The 21,088-nt window shown below is 45.8% G+C and overlaps 1 protein-coding gene across 16 annotated transcripts in view; it reads left to right on the top strand.

Annotated features, from left to right (window-relative positions):
• The window catches only part of LOC128300661 (uncharacterized), a 61,834-nt gene that overhangs the window by 21,011 nt on the left and 19,735 nt on the right, over positions 1-21,088 (top strand). For 10 of the 16 annotated variants that reach the window (XM_053036811.1, XM_053036810.1, XM_053036795.1 and 7 more), the window contains exons 2-5: positions 10,110-10,900; positions 10,993-11,331; positions 11,469-17,529; positions 17,599-21,068. In XM_053036811.1, the coding sequence (XP_052892771.1) occupies positions 10,899-10,900; positions 10,993-11,331; positions 11,469-17,529; positions 17,599-21,068 (9,872 nt within the window). In that variant the 5' untranslated portion in view covers positions 10,110-10,898. Of the gene's footprint in view, positions 1-9,882; positions 9,939-10,109; positions 10,901-10,992; positions 11,332-11,468; positions 17,530-17,598; positions 21,069-21,088 lie in introns of all 16 variants that reach the window. The other 6 variants (XM_053036806.1, XM_053036799.1, XM_053036801.1 and 3 more) reach the window with 1 other exon arrangement.

Genomic DNA, 21,088 nt, shown 5'->3' with positions numbered 1-21,088 from the left:
AAGTGATGCTGGCTGACTCACCAACTTTTGTAAGAGTTGAGATTATGTCGAAGCCAAACTAAACTGACATTAAGACAGATCATACTATAAGTTAGAAAGCATAGTCTTTCAGCCGACTTCTGTTTAATAATACAGGTGCCAGGTTGAATCAATCTCAACAAGTTCGTAAAGGACATATCATTTTGGCATACAGAAGAATGACCTAGGGTATCAGTTTTGTGGAACCACAATTTGAGGAAAATCGATTGAAATTTAGAAATTTAAATTTAATTAAATTATAACAATATGTTAACCAGTTTATTAAAATTATCCTTTTTTGTTGTTATCATATTTTGTTGTTTACCTTTTAGTCATACGGGAAGTATGGCCTAACCTGGCTCAGACCAGCAAACAAAATGCTTTGTTCTGACGTCGGGCAACTAACTGAAGCTTTCACTAGGAAAACAATATAACCCATTGCTATTGCTAGGCTAAAGTTAGTTTCCCAATTTGTATGGGGAGGTTACAGTGCATAAGCCAGGAGTCGTCAGAAAGCAAACAACAAATCTAGCTAATTGTATGATCCCGGTCATTGTATGCAAAGACAACCTAAACAAGAGTTCTATGATTAAAATTGATAAAATTAAATGTTTTTTGATATTGTAGTATGTTTTTGTTTAGAAAAGGCATTGTCAAATGGCACAAGACGCAACAAGCTAATTCTTAATCATCAAATCATCCAGTGTGTTAATCTCGAGTCCTTTTCGGATAGCGATCACTAGACACTTTCATGGTGGATATAGTCATTTCAGCCGGTGGCTTGGTCGGAACTGAATGTCCAGCTCTTTTTTGTTGTTATTGGTTAACATTAGTGAATTTAAATACAGTTGAAGTAATGCTTGGATTTGTATTCGATGAAGAAAAATTTTCAATTGAAAAACGAAATTTCAGTGGAGTTATATGAATTGATTATGTTTGAGGAAGATAGTAAAAGTTCATTACATTTGCTTGTAGAAAACACAACCGGCTGGGTGGATAATCATCCTTTCATAGAAGTATGTACGTGTGTGTGTGGGCTTTCTCGGATGCTTTCTCGGCGTCACAAGAGGATCATCACAAAAAGAGTAGTGTGTATATGTACGGTCAGAGAAAAAGACGTGTTGTGTCTCCGACGGCAGGATGAGAAAAATGCCGCAAAAAAGCACAGATATATATATACATATATATACAAAGGAGTTGGGTTTTTGGGGTGGCTGTATCGTATCGTGCTTTGCGCCACGGATGTGGGGGGTCGAGCAAATAGGGCAAAAGGAGGATGAATTATTGTTTTGTTAATTTTTAAGCATGCGCATAGAACCTAACATAGGGAGATGTGGTCTTTTTTCTCGAATGGTGAAATGGCTTTCCGAGTGTTGGTCACACAAGGCAACAACGTAACATGAAGGTAGCTTTGCCGTGGCCGGGGTTATCACCTTTTTTTACACTTACCATTGTATGTGCGTCATCTCATATCTCTATCTTTGACGGGAAAAAATGAAAACCTTATGAAGCCTGACATATTTTCACCACCATCCTGCATCAGAGGACATCTGTATATGTTTGAATAATGCATACAAACTCTCATAAATGAATGGTACGACTTGTGTTCTGCTAATACTAAAATAAAGCTGACAAATTTATGTTTGGATCAACCTTCAATATCGATTGTGTTCCTGTGGGTTCCTGTGTAAATCCCTTTTTTATTTTATTCTTCTGTATCAAGCAATACCTAATGGAAAAGAATCAACCGATACCGTAAGGATCTTTCCTTCGATTGTTGTTTGGTTAATGATTTTCGACCACCATTTTTGTGCCATAGCTCGAGCAGTTGCATTTTACGCTTGTATGTGTATCCTTCCGTTTGGTAGGGATGGACTTATCATTGGCAGGTGCGCGAGAAACGCGACAAATTTTGCTCCCGTTTTGAAGATTTGGCTTCCGTACTCTACCCCCTTTACACATAGCATTGTGTTTGTGTGTTTAGTTTTTGAGACTCTCTCGTGTGTATTAGACGATTCTCGTTCTTATAGCGACTACTCCACCCCCCCTCCCATTCACACCTCACTTCCATCCAATCGGGACATCACATCCGAAAGGGAAGAAAGGACATTATTTTGAGGTGCGTATTCTGGACAGAAGGGAAGGATTATTTGTTAGTGTTCTGTCTCAAGTAATTGAACGACCAAAGCGGGGAATGAAGCAATAGCATTTTACCCGCTAGAGATGGGTGGCCAAACTGTGTACGTTTTTGTGCAATTCGTGCACCCTCTTCCTTAACAAGGGCGTGTGTGTGTGGTTCGTTTCGCAGGTCTATTTCCGTTTCATTATTTTTGGAGGACATTTTGACATTCGGTGCGATTGAACATGACAGGAAGGGAGGAAAATATCCAAACCCCCTCCCTCCCTCCCTACTATAATGGCAACGCCCAGTAGTAAGATTGAATCTGCAATAATGCAGGGTACTGTGCTTAGTGAGGGATGACGGACAGCGTTTGGTGGGTATTATTTAAACTGAAGGCGATTATATCCTTGAGCGTGTAGACCGTGAAATTAGGAGCTGTCTACTTGCGCAAGATTTATCTAGATTTATTTAGTTAAATTCGTCGCAAGTGTAATTAAATATTATTTTCTTTTTCTTTTATTATTGTCATTAGCTTTTAAGAATGAACATAAATTTCTGCTCGTTCTAACTGCTAAATCCTTAATGTTTTGTCATTTAACAGCTTTCAATCAATCTATCGAAAGAATGGGTTGATATTTCTTGAATAATTTCATTAGTCTATCAGTAAATGAATTATTATTGATCCATTCTATCACAGCGTATGGAATGTTCGAAAGTTTAACGAATTAAAAAAAAAACAAAAAAGAAAGTAATCATCTGGTGTGTTTCTTAGATAGACGATAGATTGTATATTCCTCAGATAACTCGAGTTCTGATGATGGTCAACTGAAAGTAATGTCCTAGTGCACCCATTGCGGGTCATTTCTAGAAGGAATACATGCACCCAACATGGTGAAGATTTCGTACTTGTGCGATGTAATGGGTTAAAATGTTAGTTTTTAGGCAATTCATTCGAACAATTTCAATAAGTCTGTTGGTGTCATGACCAGGATACAAACGCTTCAGACCCTCGTGGGTAATCCATTTTACAAAGCATTGCTTGTGTATAAAGAAGAATTCTAAGGATGATAACCTACAGGTTCTTGGGTGGATGTAATAGTGCAGACCAGCGGATTAATGGTTCTTGCCTTCGAAAGACAATAAAGGCCAGAATAATAAATGGTTACTGTTGGCTGTTATACCGTAGATGACAACTTAAATGATAAATTCACCGTTATGAGGCTGGTTTCCCATACAGGATGTGTGTGGGGCTTTAGCTTTAGCTGCGTCGAAACTCAGAGATAGCCGCCGCCGAGCTCTTAGTCTTGTGAATTTCTTGGTGAAGAAGGTCCCGAAAGAAAAAAAGCAGTGGCCCAAAACGCATGTTGGTGGCGCATAGTTACCATAAAAGAAGAAGAAGCAGCAGCAGCAGAGATGCTTCCTGTTAACCTTTTTCTCTTTCCTCTGAATGGCCTTTCTCTTGCCATTTCACAGGCACAAAGCGAGTTTTTAGGTTGGATGTTTTAAACTTTATGCTTTACCCTCCATCTTTAACTGCCATCGTTTTACCCCCAAGTTGTGAGCCATGTTTTAGACTTCTCTGATTTTGGCTGCAAGGTGTGTGCAAAGTGCGCCTTCTTGTTTTAGCGCAATCGCTTTTGTCTATTCCATTCTCTACCTTACGCTAGTGAAGCGGTTATTCACCTCCAGTTGTTGGTTATGTTGGGAAGGGAGGAGGAGTTTTGGGTGGTAGAGAGGAAATAGTGATTGGGAAAAACGCTGGAGATTGTGTTCAGATGTCGACGCACGATTTGTTCTTTACACCGGCCCGTGTGCTCTCGCGCCCATTTGCGCTGTCAAAATCGCTGCGTGTGTGTGCGCGCGCGCTTGCCGGCCGGCCGGTCGGTCGGTCGTCAGTGTTGCCAGGTCAATGTAAAAAAGAGGCATAGAAGGGGGTTTGTATGCTGTATTAGTAAGAAAGGGATGTTCTTTTCTAACCCTGTTACAAAGGCACAGCGAAACAACGTCGAACGTTGTTTAGATGAAGATCTGGTGAAATAAAAGTGTGCGCACATCCAAAGGCAGAAAAATAGAGACGGCACCCTCTAATTTCAAGTAGTCTTAATTGAGAGAGAACCAGCGAAGATGATTCCTTCATAACGCATGGACGCAGTGATGTGCGCTTAGATCTTTTTGTTCTTCCACTGTATGTTGGGGTGTTCGCCCTTATGCTCTGGCAGTCTCTTTTGCTCTTTCTTTCTATTGCTTTCAAGACGTTCTACCGATGATTTGTTCCCGTTAGCAAGCCAACAGTGGCGGCCGGCCCCGTTGACGCACATAGCGTGGACGCAAGGTTCATCTCCCTTTTGATAATTATACGATACAGTCTGTCTATTTCTCACTGCACGGAATGCCATCTCACAAACACCACAAACCAATCGATTTGCAATATCAAGTACAGCAGCAGAACCTATTGTGTGTTGGTTTGCCCTTAGATGTGTGACCTAAATTGGATACATTTAATTGAATCTCTGAAATCGGACAGTCTGTATGGCTAAAATGCGAAATTTTAGATGAGTTTTAAACGCTGTTACATTACAAGCGGATTTCTTTCGCTCCGCGGAATTGAAATACGATATGAAATCTCATGCTTTTACGGCTTCAAAATATCGATTTGTCTGGATGTTTAATAGGGAAGCATTTTCTAGAATGATTTGATTGCGTTTATGGTGCTGCCACATGACAGATGGCAATGCGCAGTGGACAGTACAAACACAAACCAGAAAAACGTAAGCAAATGATACGAGGTGAATTTGTGCGCTTTCTCTCTCTCTTCATATATATATATATATATAGAGAATTGAATGGAAGGTAAAACATGGCGCGGCGCTATGTTCGAGATTCATCGTACCGAATTTCAGGATGTTAATTGGATGAATTTCTCCTAGAATGAACCAACCACCAACGCTGTATGTAGAATGAGTTGCATTTAATATTAATGCCTTCGGAATCGAATCGAACCTCCTGGTATCCCCCCGGTGTTGTGTTATGCCATGCGTGTGCCGTGCCATGCAATTATCAAATATGGCGAACGTGTGTACACGGGTTTTCAATTTTAAGAACCCTTTTCTATTGTAAATTTTACATCGTATGGCTGGAAGTCGATGACATGATATCTTTATTATCTCCTTTATCGATAGCTCTACAACTACAAAGCATTTAAGGCGTGCTGGATACTTTTAATATTAATTTTGAAGTTCGTACCACATAGTAAATATTCAAAAGTTACGCATTAACTACGGTTGAATTATATTTTAAAAATTAAAAAATCTAGACGGTAGTGCTAACGGTAGTGTGCTGTTGGTTGCGTCTGCTTCAGATTCACGAATCAAAATGAATCTGTTTGAAAGATTAATGAATCATTCCAAAGTTGTGAACTCCATCCTGACTCCTCTTTGAGAGTCGATTCCTCGAAAGTCGATTTGAATGAATCCTCACTAAAGAATCATATCAATGACTCTTTTCAAAACATGCATTAAGTACAACACTAGTCCTAATGTTAAGTCCCATTATGCAATATCTCGAATCTACTATCGGTCAATCGGTTAATTCGAGCAAAAAATATCACGTACAGAAGGGAACTGTTGACGATGAACGCGCATCTCGCGATCTTATTTCGTGATCATCTCTCTTAGGAAAGAAACTCTTAACTCTGATCATATTCTCTCTTACTGTCTCTCTGTGTTCTGTTACAAAAAAAAAACCGCTTTAGGGCTAATTGCACCCTTTCTCGAGAGCCCAGCACACTAACCACCACCACCGCTGTTGGGTGTGAATTCAACCTTTAGCCGTCAGCGTCCCATTACTTCATTCCTTTGTTTTCTCAGGTTGATACGTTCTTGTGTCCAAGAGAGCCGACATGTGCTTTCTCGGTTCGTATTCCATACACTGGTATGCTTTTCGCTGCAAAACATCAAAGGAGATACTTATTTTCTGGTTCCCTTTTAGTCATTGAACTAACTCCTCAATGTGTTCGAATACACACACAGATAGAAAACACTTCCTGGTTCGATCTATCGGTGGTTTAAGCAGCGCAAAATGTGCACTCGCTCGGTGCTCTAGCCACTTAAGGCAATTTTGCTTCAGAATGCATCTTCCTGTGTGTGTTTTCTTGAGTTAAAGAAAAATGCGGTGTAAATAATAGCGGTGACCAAAGGACTCTGGTTGGTTTTTCACCGTTACGGGGTGGTGAATTGGGGACACTTGAGCAGGAATATAAACCTCCGATGTGTTGGAAACGTTTTTTTCTTTCTTTTGCAAGGGATCTTTAGTTTGCCACATTTAAATGGAGCAAATTGTAGCGAATAGTCTCAACACAGCGACACCAAATGATATGTATTACTGGTTGTGTGAAACGGGGTTGGTTTAGTTGTAGATCGTTTCATCATTACGACGTCTAGAGTAGAGAACAATTATTTGCACACCTGTATTGGTGTGCCCCATTGGTTAGAAATATGAGAGCATCGAGCAGATATGCTGAATTATCGAATTGTAAGTTACCAAAAAAATCAACACTTTTCTTTATTTATCGTCAAGCGCATATTAAGCCCCTATCATTTAGTACGCAACATTCATCAAACATTTCTGTGTGTCGTACCTTTGATCGCAAAAATCGACACACAGCACCGAATGTCCTTGAGAAGAGCATAAACCCCCTAGTATTGGTGGGCAAATAAAAGCTGCGCTCGGAAAAGGTATCGAAGGCATAAAAAATGTTCATTTTTTGTATGCTGTATTGGTGTGGCAGCACACGTAATGCACAGTTGAGAGGACATGGCAATGTTTAGGTGTGATACACGTGTGAATGTATGTTGTGGATGGAATCAAAAATAAGCGAAAAAACGGTAGTTTTGAAGCAGAAAAAAGGATTCACAGGATAAACAAGAGAAGGTGGTTGTGGCGCGGGACAGATGGCCAAAGGGGTGCGATCATTAGAAGAAGAGCAAAATGATCAGATGAAACAGTTGTTTAGGAGTGCACGTAAAAGATATAAAAACGAAATATGAACAGTGTGTGTGTGTGTCTTAAACTATCTTTTTACTGATGATCTTAAAGAGAATTTGAAAATTGTGTTTAAAAATGGTGAATTTTTGTAACGATATCTTATTCGCCCTTTGCAGTGCTTACATTGATCTAAATTTTATCCGTTTTAAACTACCTTCTAAAGGTATAATGTATAATGTATGTATTTTAGTATAATGTACCCATTCTCCACACCTTTGCCGCGCACTCATCGAAGGAATTTGAATGGATCTGTTCGTATTTTCATGGTACATCTTAAACTCTGGTTGCTGGTGTATGTGTTCCAAGCGACAGGGACAATGTACCAAACATTGTGCACCGAACATCGACATACACCAACAACGAGAAGATGAACCTTCTCTTCTTCTCGTCGATATATTGACCAAAGGGACGCGCGTGTGTAGATATGTTGGGCAATAAAACACATGGTGCACGGTGGACATCGGTGGAGAGAGCAACTCAAGAAGCAACGAGGTGTATGACTCGCGCAAATCGACGAATTCTGAACGGGGGATGCTGTACGCTCTATGTGCTAAAAATACCCATAAGCGTATAGCTTTTCCCATTTAGCGTTCGTTACCACAGGCAAGTTTTATTAAATGGCATTTGTTTTTTTTTTTTTAATGACAACCACGAAGGGAATACATCATCAGCATAGGGAGAAGAGTATTACATTTAGACGTGGTGGTGTCGTGGTGTACTCAAACGCTCAAAAGCTCTCTCTTCTGCCGCCGGTGTTGTGTTGCCCCCGCGTTGTGTTAAGTTAGTTGAATTGGACGGACAATCACATTTTTTGGATGGAAATGACACTGCACGAAGGAAAAAATCGATAATCAAGAACGGCGGGTACACAATACCCGTTTGCCGCTGCTGTCTTGCCGTGTGTTGGCTTTACTCTTACGCCCTTTGGTCAGAACAATCTTCACTTGAGGAAGTATTGATTAACACACAGTGTAAAAAGAGGTTGGGCCGCAGGACGGATGAAGTAAATCAACCAAATAAGTTGGCTGCATATGAATTTGATTGTGATTTTGCTTACTCGTTTTGTATTTGTGCAACACCTTCTCGTCTTGTTATGGTGCATTATTGCATCAGGATGGAAATAATTTCACAATCCTCTCGCTTTTCTCTTGTCGCTATCTCTCTTCCACGTGTGGTGGATATGTTTTCGGGAACTGTGTACACACACCTAAACATCACCACCAACCCATGGAAAGAATTCGTAATGACAGCAGTATTTCCACCAATGGATTATGTATTCTCCAGAGTGAATGTCTTTTTGTGTCTTGCGTAGTGTGACTGCTGTTGTGGGCTGTTTTTTTTATTACTGCTCTCCTTCAGTATAGTTCGTATGGTTTTTTTTGCATTGGCTTGGTGCAATCTTTTCGACCACACCACACCACTGGCGCACTAGCTGACTCTTTGATCAATAATTATACGCGCAAGAACAACAGCCGTTGAATATTGATCGCATTTGTCCGGTACTGCAAAGGGGCAGAAGAGAGTAGCTGACGTCACCGCGATTTTGCTTTACCCGATATAAGACAAGTGGTTGACGCTGGAAGTGTACAGAATCACTAGAATAAAGTTAATAAAATAATAAGCAATGAATGGCGGCCCGGTGGCATGATGGTAGCGGAGCCGGTCTTCACACGAACGGACCGGACCAAAATCCCATCCGGACCAATCCCCCGTAGCAAGGACTGACTATCCGACTACGTGGTTAAAATAAGTCGATACGGCCAGGCCGTTCTAACGAAACAAAAAAAAATAAAATAAGCAATGAATGCTGAATTGAAGTAAGATTGAAAAAGAATAGCATTAATAACATAATATAATAGATAATTAAAAACAGTTTGGTTCAATAAATTTATACCAAAACAAGAATTAAAAGAACCAAAAACGTTATCCTGTAGATGGCGTTTTGTAGGACAAAAAGCCTTTATCGTGTCTTTGCTAGGTTTTGAAGCAAATCAAAAGCACAAACAATATGCAAAAAAATAAAAAAAATATGTAAGTTAGTATAGAAATTATGAATTATTAATTGTTTACATGTGTCAACCTTGCAAACCCTACATAACCCAATTGGGGAGTTATATCAGAGACTAGACCTACGACTCTGATGCAAATTTGCATACTATGACACTGAAAAATGTTTTTAGTTGCTTCAACGTGCTCATCATGAAATGATGCACTTTCTTTCATTTCATTTCATAAACGAAAAGAAAGCTCTTAGGTCGAGTGAGTTAAAGGGACTATTGGGAAGGGCAGAGCAAGTTGTCCATTAGAAAACCCATCTTTGCAACATATAAAAACGGTAATGAGGAGGATGTCATTGAGCAGAGGTTGAGATTGAGCGAAATATGTTGTGCTATGCGCTCTTTGGCATAGCAGAACCATATTTTTGCAGTTCTACAATGATTGCCATCTAAAAATCACCAACTTTTTTCTGTCTGCTTGTGTCTTTATTCTGTGGTATATGTTTGTGTTCGTCAGTTAAAATAGATGTTAAGACAGGCGTTAAGCTACTTTGAATGACGATTATTAAATTGATAAGTATCGTTTTTTTATTCTATTTACTGTAAGCAATATTTGCTGTTAATGATACATTGTATTATTGTTATTGTTGATGACTCTTTACTAATGTAATTTCTTGTTATTTCGTCGCTTTTTTTTTGCAGATTTTACGACGTACTGCGGCAAAAAACGGCAAAGATTGTTGAACACGAAAACAAGTGTACAAATGCAGTGTAGATTATTTGAAAGGACATTTTATTTGTAAAGAACCATCCAACGACACGAGACGGCGTTCTGTACATTTAAAATGATTATTTACGAGGACTTTAAATTGCGCTGTTCCCGTCGAATATTAGTTTAATGTTTGCTTCTAATATCTTATTTCCTCCAGAAAAGGAAACACCGTGCACTCTACACAGATGAAGAACCGAACGGCGAACGCTAGTGAACGAACCGGACACAAAAAGTAGCATTTTAATGTAAAAAAAAAAACAATTGCTAAGCAGAAGCAAAGAAAAAAAGAAAGAATTTAGTTTTTGTTCCGTTTGTTTTGTTTTTGTCTGACTGAAGACAGTACGGAAAGAGCACGAAAAACAGTGGGTTCAGAAGGAAAGCAGCCTTTTTTGTGATTAGCTAGCTTTTCACAGACAAACCACGCACCCATCAAGCCACTTTTCCGTACGTTTAAGTAGAGTAGTAAAAGTAAAGTAACAGCAACAAGCACAGCAACGCGCGCACACGTTGGACAAGTTGGAAAGCTGGAGTCTTCACGGCGTGGAAAACCACTAGCAACACCCATCCATCATACACCTTCCATATCGGAACGTCGTTTTCTACAACCAGAACGAGCAAATATCCTTTCCTCATGAAGAACGTACAGAGCGACGGTACGTCGAGCGCGCAATCCGAGGAAGAAAGTGGCAGAAACGAAACGGACAAGCAAACGCGACTGATAACCAAACGTTAAACCGAGATTGAGTGTGTGTGTTTGTGTATGTGTATGTGTATAGTTAGTAGGGTAAGGGCGCCAGGCCAGCTCTCCGTATGAGGAAACAAGCACAGCTGTGTGAGGATACGTATATGACAAGTAGTAGCAGCAGCAGCAGCAGCAGTAGTACGTGTAATCATACAACGATAGAGCCAAGGGTCCACCGATCTATTTTTTATATACGAATTTAAAATGTAAGTACCGTAGTGTGGCCTAGTTTGCTTCCAGCTGTGGCTGTATTAACCAACATGTATTAATATGAACGTATTCCTTTTTCTCCTAAAAGGGACGCCTACTATCGATACGATCCGACTGCCCCCCGGGGGATGGGCCCACCCGGCAGTAATGCTGGTGGGCCGTACGCGCGGCATCGAGCCCCACATCCGATGCAGCAGCAACAACCCCCTCCGCAGTCTCAGTATCCATCCTACCACCAGCCGGCCGGTACGGATTCAATGTACTCGATGCCGGATCACAGTGCCGCTGGTATGGCCGGTATGGGCGACGTGGTGTGGGGGGCACAGCCTCCTCCTCCGCCGCAAGCCAATCCGTATGCGACCCCGATGGGCTACGGTCTCCCACAAGGACCACCGCAGGGACCAACGCAGCGCCAAACGCCTACAGGGTAATTTTCTTTACTTTTCATACACGCGTTCTTATGTTCTTTACTTATATACACGGATTTTTTACAGTTTCTCGCTAGTATGATGGTTAAAACGAACAGATTCATTAAAAGACCTTTTTGCGTTGCACCCCAAACAGATACCGGCAGCACATGGGAGGCTATCCACAGCAGGACCCACAAAAATTGCAATATCCAACACAGCAGTCCATGATGGGCGGCATGATGCCACCACAACAAGGCTATGGTTCATTGGGTCAGCCCCAACAGCAGCAGCAGCAACAGCAGCAGCAGCAACAACAACAACAACCTCCCCAACAACAGCAACCCCAGCAACAACAACAGCAACAGGCGCAACAACAGCGTGTTGCGCAACATTATCCTCAACCGGGACATTCCATGTACCCGGGAGCACCATCGGCGGCGCAATCCGCATACGGTGCGTACGGTCCTGCTGCAGCGGCCATGCAACAGCATGCAGCGCGCTCGGCGCAACATGTTTACAATCAGCATCAGCTGGATCCGAGCGGGGGTTACGGGCAGCATCTCGTTAGTGGTGGTCAGGTTCCCACAAGCCTGCACCAGCTCGGTGCGCCCCAGCAGCAACCGCCCGGAGGCGGTGTAGTACCGGGAGGTTTAGCTCCGACGCATCCGTCGCAGCAACCCTCTCATTTACCACCGCAATCCCAGCAGCAGCAGCTGCATCAGAGTCACAGCAGTCAGCCACAGCAACACCCTCAGCAGCATCCGGGACTGTCAAGCCTGGGAGGAGGCCCACAAACATCTCAGCAGCAACAGCAAGGGCAACATCCGGGTATGGTTCACCCCGGTGCGCAACAGTCAAATGCGCCTGGTGCACTGCATGGGCTTGGTGGTCCACTTGGACCACAGCAACAGCATCCGATGACGCATGGTGCGGGTATGCCGGGTGTCCCTGGTGGTGGAGGAGGCGGTGGAGGAGCAGGTGGACCAGGCGGTGGATATGGTGCCAGTGCACCACAGCAACAATCGTACCTGCCGAACGCTGCGACGAAGCAACAGCCGACACAGCACGGCGGAAGTCCCCAGTACCGGGCTCCGTTTCCTCAGCTCTCACCTCAGATGTCACCCCGACCACCACAAATGTCTCCTCACACGCAGATGTCACCTCGGCCAGTGATGTCCCCGGCTAAACCTCCGGGCGGTGGACCGCCGGTTGTTACTTCGCAGTCTCCACAGGCGACGATAACGTCCACACATTCGCCACATCTCGGCGCAGGGATAGTGGCTGGCAGTGGAGGCATGCAAAGCCCGCGGCCACAGTCCGGCACGAAGCTGACGGCATCGAGCTCAGGAGGCAGCGTTGTAAGCGGAGGTCCTGGTGCGGGTGTCAACACGACATTACAGGCATTAGAACAGATGGTGATGCCGCCGTCTGGTGCAACTGGCATGGAATATGCGCAGGCTGCAGCGGCAGCGGCAGCAGCAGCGGCCGCGGCCGCTGCCTATCGTGGTGGTCCACCGAGCCACCAGCAGCAGCAGCAACAGATGGGTGCGAACAATCCACTGTCACCGTTGGGACCCCGCCTGCCGATGTCCCCACAACATCAGCACCAACACCAGCAGCAACACCAGCAGTGGACACCGATGGCAGCAGTGCAGCAACAGCAGCGTCCCGGTAGTGGTGGAATTAATGGAAGCGCTCATCACGGAATGGCCGGTCCCATTGCACCTCCTGGCAGCCATATGCCGCCGATGCACGCATCCCATGCACCCCATTTACACCCAGGCGCACATGGACCGCCACCATCGCATGCGCAGCAGCAGATTAGTCAACTGAACGATATTTCCAGCCTAATTCCACCCGTGTCGCAAACCAGCATGCCTGTGATACCACCACCTTCGGCAACGGGTCCTCCTGGCCCGCAGGCTTACGGCAGTTTAGACGATAAGGGACAGCACGGCGTAGGCGGTGTGGATGTGGCTACATCGGTCGCTAACGTTCAGCAGCAACAACCTGTACATAGTCTTCATCAGCCGCATCTTTCGCAGCCAACGGGAACCCAGGCGTCTCAACAACCACCCCAAATGTCCGCCATGCAACAACAAATGCAACAGCAACAGATGCTAACCCAGCTGCAGCCGGGATCACATCTTCCACCACCATCCACCGCGCAGCACCATGCACCCGGTGGTCCACAGCAACAACATCAACAGCAGCAACCCTCGATGCATCATAGTACGCTTGCAGCAATGCAACCGGCTAGCGGACACGGCGGAGGTGGTGGTGGTCTGTCGCATTCGATCTCGCAGCAGCTTCACTCACCGTCATTTAATGACGAGATGCTAATGTCGCCAAGCGGCCCAAATCAGCATTTACAGAGTGTGAACAATAGCATGTCGCAGCAACAGCAACAGCAATCTCAGCAAATGCAGCAGCAGCAATCGAAACAGCAGCAAACGGGCCAGCAGCAAGGTGGTGCGGGAGGCCCATCGCTAAACGATTTGCCCTCGATGCAACATCCCCATTCTCACCAACATGCGCATCCCCATCAGCAGGGAGTTGTTGAATTGCCACCGATATCTTCAATTACGGATCAGCAACAGCAGCAACATCATTTGCATCACCACCATTTGCATCACCACCATCAACATCAGCAGCAGCAACAACAACAACAACATCAGCAACAGCAACAGCACCTTCAACATCATCATCATCCACAACAGCATCAGTCTCAGGCACAACAACACCATCAGCCGACAGTTGGAATGGTGGATCCAGTTGCAGAACAGCAGCAACATCACCACCATCAACAGCAACAGCAGTCTCAACAACAACAGCTGCAACATCATCAGCATCAGCAGCAACAACAGCAGCAGCAGCAGCAGCAACAACAACAGCAGCAGCAGCAGCAGCAACAACAACAACAACAACAACAACAACAGCAGCAGCAGCAGCAGCAGCAGCAGCAGCATCATCAACAAGTGTCTGTTCCTCCTTCATCGGATTTCAGCTTGATCGATAGTTTAGCATCGAGCAATGCAAATGAGGCTCCCTCAAGTTTAGGCCCGTCAATGATGGGTAACACAAGTACAGCTGCAGCCGGCGTACCATCGGTGTACTCACATGACGCTACCCTTACCCCACTTGTGCCGAGTGGGGCCGAGTTGGGAGACGCCCGTCAGCAGCAACAGCAGCCCCATCAACATCAGCAGCATTCACTGGCGGCCGCCGAGCAGGCAACGGCTGGAAGTAGCAGTAGTAATGAAGAATCTCGTGACAGCATTGTACCGGCACCGGCTGAATCAAACACTGACGAATCAAAGTCGTCTAATTCGAACTCGCTGATGTCTGGTACGGACTTTGAGGCACTACATCATCATCAGCAGCAAAACTCTGGCACTGCGGGAATGCTCCTCGGCCAGGATAATCTGCAAGTAGGTGGCACGGGTGGCGTGTTGGATGACTCGTTAAAAGATTCTTCCGCCTTGGGAGATGGTTCGACACTGCTGGATTCTGCGAAGCAGGCAGGTGAAGATACGCTTGGCGGATACCATTCGGATGGAAGTATGTTACAATCGAGTGGAAATACGGAAACCTCAGCGATGGACCAGCAGCAAATGTTGCTCGATTCGGTGGCGACAGATGTAGTAGCTCCAGTAGGATTAACAGACCTACAGGCGCCCGAGGTGACGACCGCAACCAAAAGCCCTATAGAGACGCTCGTACCGACTTCCACCACAACTGCAGTCAGCGATAGCACCATATCACCTGGCGGAGAACCTATCATCTCGACGAGTAGCGGTACCACTGGGCTCATGTCGGGTGTTGGTGGACAACCCACGACAGTTACGGGAGCGTCGGCTACCTATGCGCAAGCCTTGAGTGGACAAATGCCACAAACCATGGCAGCTGCGGTAGCACCTGGGTCAACGATGTACGGAATGCACCAAGTTGGAGGTACGATGATGCAACAGCAGCAACAACAACAAATGCAGGGTGTGCCTGTTGCCGGTCAAACGGTCACTGGGGGAGGCGACATGATGGTTCCACCACCACCGCCTCCGTATCAAACGCCCCCTATGATGTCGCACAGCCAAGAGCGAGCGGCAATCAAACAGCAAATGCAGGACATGTACAAACTGCCGATGGCAGACAATCAAGAGAAGATGATGCGTCTTCAAGAGCGGCTAGCCATGTTGCAGCAGCACGAAGCGGCGGACGGTTGTCAGGGCCTTGGTCCACAGCCGTGTCTTCTGATGCAACCACCACATCCGTTGTATCCTGTCGCGCCTACGATGACATCGGTCGCAGCAGCGGCAGCAGCAGCCATGATTGACAGTCCGCAAGTGACAAGCACGACAGGGCGCGGTCGTGGTCGAACGCCCTCGAGTAAACCCCGTAAGCCTCGGGCAAAGAAAGGTGACAAACTATTAGGGCAGCAGGAAGCTGCGGCAGCCGCGGCGACCGTGGTAGGCCAGACGGGCCTCATTACGTCAGGCGATGAGACATCTCAATCCAATGTGGTTGCACCCTTCGCGGGTGGAGCTACGGCCACGGGTATAACAACGCCCACACCAACGACGTTATTACCGGTTTCGGAAGATTCTGTGACCGCTGGGACTGGTCTGCCGGAGGTTTCCCCTGATGGTAGCAGTTTTCACGAGCTGATGTCGCTTGAAAGTAGTGGGGGTGGAATTGGAGTAACCGGTGGAGATCTCTCGCAGGACAACCTTTCCTGTAGCGGTACCGGTGATCTCGACACTTCTACTGATGCCAGTGGCAAGAAGATAAAGAAACCACGTAAAGCACGAGAGCCGAAAAAACCGGCGAAAGGTGCTGCCACGACAGGTGAGGGCGTGAAGGAATCGACGCCGAAGAAGGAAAGTAAAAAGAAAGAGTCGAAGGAAAGTAAGAAAAAGAAAAAGAAGATTATTGCATCGAGCGATGGCGACAATTCGTTGTCAATGGAGGATGAACTTCCTGATGGTGGAATTACTGCCGAGCTGGAGCTGTCCAAATCAGGCACAACGACGAGCGAAACCGACGAGAATCAGTCTTTGGCTTCTTTGATGAATGCACAAAATTCAAACGATGCTAATCCAGCGGCACCAAGCGTCGCAATGACCGTTGAGAGTGCTGTTGACGAAGGAAAAGAGAAGGAGGAGGCAGCTGTTTCTACAGCAAGCAGCGTGGTGGAATCTACAGGAAAGGAAGATAGTGATGCTACTTCTTCCAATGCGGCAATTGATGGCGAGGTATCAGAAGAAAAGGAAGATGAAAAAATCGCATCGGCTACAGCAAAGAAAGAAGAAGGCGAAGCTGATGGTGATGAACAGTCGAAGGCAGCAATAACCACTACTAGTGAAGCAACTGAAGCTGGTGCTAGTGGTGTGCCAATGGAAGAGGTGACGGATTTCGATGACATCCCTGTGTCGAAGATTAGCAAAAGCGAGTTAACGAAAGAAGAGCAGGAGAAGACCGATGGTCAGGAGGAGGGTGCAAGCGCCGAACCGGAACCGGAGACTCCTACCAAGAGCAAGAGTAAGAAGAGTAGTAAAAAGAGTAAAGAACCTGGTAGTTCGGAGGGTGGCAGTAGTAGCAGTAGAAATCGAAGCCGCCCGAGTGGAGGCGGAAGTTCTTCTTCGCGACGCAGTGGTGGAAGTAAGTCGAGCGGTGGTGGATCGAAGAGTAGATCACGACGTAGCCGCATGATCGTTACGGAGTCGGATGGTGAAGGCGACGATTTGTTAAGCACACCGCCACCTTCGCCTCCACCAGACACGGAAGCGGACAGTTCGAAACGTCGATCAGCACGAAACACGCAACGCAAGAAGTACGTAGATGATGTGATGTTACGCTTTTCCGATGATGAGTCCGGTATCATTTCACCGACGCCGACCAGCGGTAGGAAAGATCGCCGCTCGGATGGTGGTTCAGAACGGAAAGAGGGTTTGACACCAACGGATGTTTCCCTAGTGAGCGGTGAAGCAGGTGCAACTGCCCCTGATGGAACGGTGGTAGGTGCCAGTGGCGAAGCTGGTGCCACAACCGGAGCGGGAAGTGAGGTGGCGACAGACGAGAACAAAGTGAGCACATCGGAAGCAGCGAAACTTCCCTCGGCTACGGTGGAACTTGGTCCGGACGGAAAACCATTAGATGATGCATCGAAACCCAATGCAAATTACGTTTACGTCAACACATCAGAGGAAGATTCGATGGTAAGTCAAAGACAGGAAAAGGCGCCGGTGTGTGTATAAATCTATTAATGGATGTATTATATTTTCTAGGTGGTGCAGTATGTACTTGCAGTTCGCAAAGGTAGACGAGAATTGAAACCAGACCCACCTCCACCTCCACCGAAAGAGAAAACTCCTGAACCTGTTGAGGGTATTTCCGACGAAGCAATAAAGACCGAATCCAACGATACGGAGGTGCAGGGCGAAGGCAGTGAAGCCGCAACTACAGATGTGGTCAAACAAGAAAATACAGATCTTGCCGATAATGACAGAGAAAAAGAAAAGGAACAAACGGGAGATCCCAAGGACAAGGAAACCGAAAGTAAAGAAGACACATCTGCGTCCATTGCAACGATTCCAATGGAAACGGAACCAGAAAGCAACGCAAGTGTAGAAAAGATCCCCGCTCATGGTGACGCTACCGTTGACAAAAAATCTGAAAGTGAACAGAAAGAACCTGCTGCTGCTGCTGCTGCTGAGCATTCCAAAGCGGATGAAAAAATGGAAACGGATGAACAGGAAGAAGCAGAGGTAAAGCCAAATGAAAAACATTGTCCGCCGGAAGAGATCGCAGATAAAACGACTGCAGCAGAAGTTGAAGAACAGGATAACAGGGAGTCTACGGATGTAGTGAAGGAAAATATGGAGATTGACGAAGAACCTCCCAAAACTGTTTCTGAGGACACGAGTACGGTGGATGATAAAAGTTCGGCTCAACCGAATGGCGACGCAGAGTCATTGCAAGTACCTTCTGAACAAACTGACGTTAAAAAAGAGGTAACGGAGGAGAAAGCTGTCACCGGCGAAAGTGTAGAAAAGATGGAAGAGGACGAAGTATCAACTGATAGTGAAAAGAAGCAAGAAGAACCTTCAGCTACTGAAGTCGCCAAGAAAGAAGTGGGTTCTGATGAAACCGAGCCAAATTCTGAAAAGAGCGCGGAAGTTGTCAAACAAGAAGAACAGCAAAGTGCGGTAACAGAAGAGGAAAAGAAGCCAGAACCTGTGTTCATCGACGTGGAAGAATATTTCGTGAAGTATCGCAACATGTCTTATTTGCACTGTGATTGGCGTACCGAGGATGAGCTGCTCAAAGGTGACAAGCGTGTTGGCAACAAAATCAAGCGTTTCCTCATGAAGCAACAACAGCAATTAAATATCTTCGAAAGCCTGGATGAAGAACCGTTTAATCCGGACTTTGTAGAGGTAGATCGCGTTCTGGATGTATCGGAGATGGTCGACGATGAGGGTAAAACAGTGAAACATTACTATGTGAAGTGGAAGAGTTTGCCGTACGAAGACTGCACCTGGGAATTGGAGGACGATGTCGATCAGCCGAAGATCGAGCAGTACTACAAGTTCAATAAGATTCCACCAAAGAGCGAGTGGAAGACCAAGAAACGGCCGCATCCCGACCAGTGGAAGGCACTGCCGGAGTCTCCCACGTTCAAGGGTGGTAACAAATTGCGTCCGTACCAGTTGGAAGGTTTGAACTGGTTGCGCTACTCATGGTACAAGGGCAACAACTGTATTTTGGCCGATGAGATGGGGCTAGGTAAAACGATCCAGAGTCTCACGTTTGTAAACTCCGTGTATGAGTACGGAATTCGTGGACCATTCCTGGTGATTGCACCTCTGTCGACCATTCCTAACTGGCAGCGCGAGTTTGAAGGTTGGACGGAGATGAATGTGATCGTTTATCATGGATCGGCGACGAGTCGGCAGATGATACAGGACTACGAAGTGTATTATCGAACCGAGTCGGGCAAGTTAATAAGCGACATCACGAAGTTCAACGTACTAATTACAACGTTCGAAATGATAGTGACAGATTATCAGGATCTAAAGAACTTTACTTGGCGCGCTTGTGTGATCGATGAAGCACATCGTTTGAAGAACAGAAACTGCAAGCTGCTCGAAGGCTTACGGCAGTTAAATCTCGAACATCGTGTTCTGCTTTCTGGCACACCACTTCAGAACAATGTGAACGAATTGTTCTCGTTACTGAATTTCCTCGAGCCGAGTCAGTTTGCGTGCAGCGAAGAATTCCTGCGCGAGTTTGGAAGTCTTAAGACGGAGAGCGAGGTGCTGAAGCTGCAAGCACTATTAAAGCCCATGATGTTGCGGCGGTTGAAGGATGATGTGGAGAAGTCACTGGCACCGAAAGAGGAAACGATCGTGGAGGTGGAGCTTACAAATATCCAGAAAAAGTACTATCGGGGTATTTTGGAACAGAATTTCTCCTTCCTAATGAAGGGCACAACATCGGCAAACATTCCAAACTTGATGAACACGATGATGGAATTGCGAAAATGTTGCATCCATCCGTACTTGCTGAATGGAGCGGAAGATCAGATCCAGTACGATTACCGACAGCAGCATGGGGAGGATGCAGAATCCTATTATAAAAACTTGATCGTGTCATCTGGTAAAATGGTACTGATTGACAAATTGTTGCCAAAGCTTCGGGCCAATGGGCACCGTGTGTTGATTTTCAGCCAGATGGTGCGTTGTCTAGACATCCTCGAGGATTATCTGATGTACAAGAAGTATCCGTTCGAGCGTATTGATGGGCGCATTCGAGGTAACTTACGACAAGCTGCTATTGATCGCTATTCGAAACCGGATTCCGATCGATTTGTATTTCTGCTTTGCACGAAAGCTGGCGGTTTGGGTATTAACTTGACCGCAGCCGATACGGTTATCATCTACGATAGTGATTGGAATCCCCAGAACGATCTGCAGGCACAGGCACGATGTCATCGTATTGGACAGCAAAAGATGGTTAAGATCTATCGGTTGCTCTGCCGCAACACGTACGAGCGCGAGATGTTTGATAAAGCATCGCTTAAGCTTGGTTTAGATAAAGCCGTCCTGCAGAGCATGAACACCGGTCAAAACAAGGACGGCACACAGCGACAATTGTCGAAGAAAGAGATCGAAGATCTGCTTAAGAAAGGCGCATACGGTGCCGTGATGGATGATGACGCCGGCGATAAGTTCTGTGAGGAGGACATCGATTCGATTCTGTTGCGACGTACGCAGGTCATTACGATGGAAAGCGAAAAGGGATCTACTTTTTCCAAGGCGTCCTTTGCTGCTGCGGCCAATCGCAGTGACATCAATATCGACGATCCTGACTTCTGGAACAAATGGGCTAAAAAGGCGGAAATTGATCCGACTGCTTGCGAGAAGGACGAAACGGAAGATCTGGTTATAGCGGAACCGCGACGTCGTACGCAGATTAAGCGTTATGGGCACGATGACGGCGTGATGGACATTTCGGATGAATCGTCCGGTGAGCAGGGTAGCGATGGTGAAGAGGGTGGTATAGGATTGAAAACTCGCAGCAAGCGAACGCGCGGTGCTAAGGAACGTAAGAAACTTCAGCAACAGATGCAGCACGACGATTATGTTCCACGTGATCGAGAAACGCTCGCGGTACTCGGCGCCGATGAAGTTTCGTACGGAAATTGGGCACGGTCGGAGTGTTTCAAGGTGGAGAAGGGACTGCTGTCGCATGGGTATGTTAGAGATGAAGGAA

This window comes from Anopheles moucheti, chromosome 3 (assembly GCF_943734755.1).
Source record: "Anopheles moucheti chromosome 3, idAnoMoucSN_F20_07, whole genome shotgun sequence".
NCBI classification, from domain to species: domain Eukaryota; kingdom Metazoa; phylum Arthropoda; class Insecta; order Diptera; family Culicidae; genus Anopheles; species Anopheles moucheti.
This window is presented reverse-complemented; position numbering and strand designations above follow the sequence as displayed.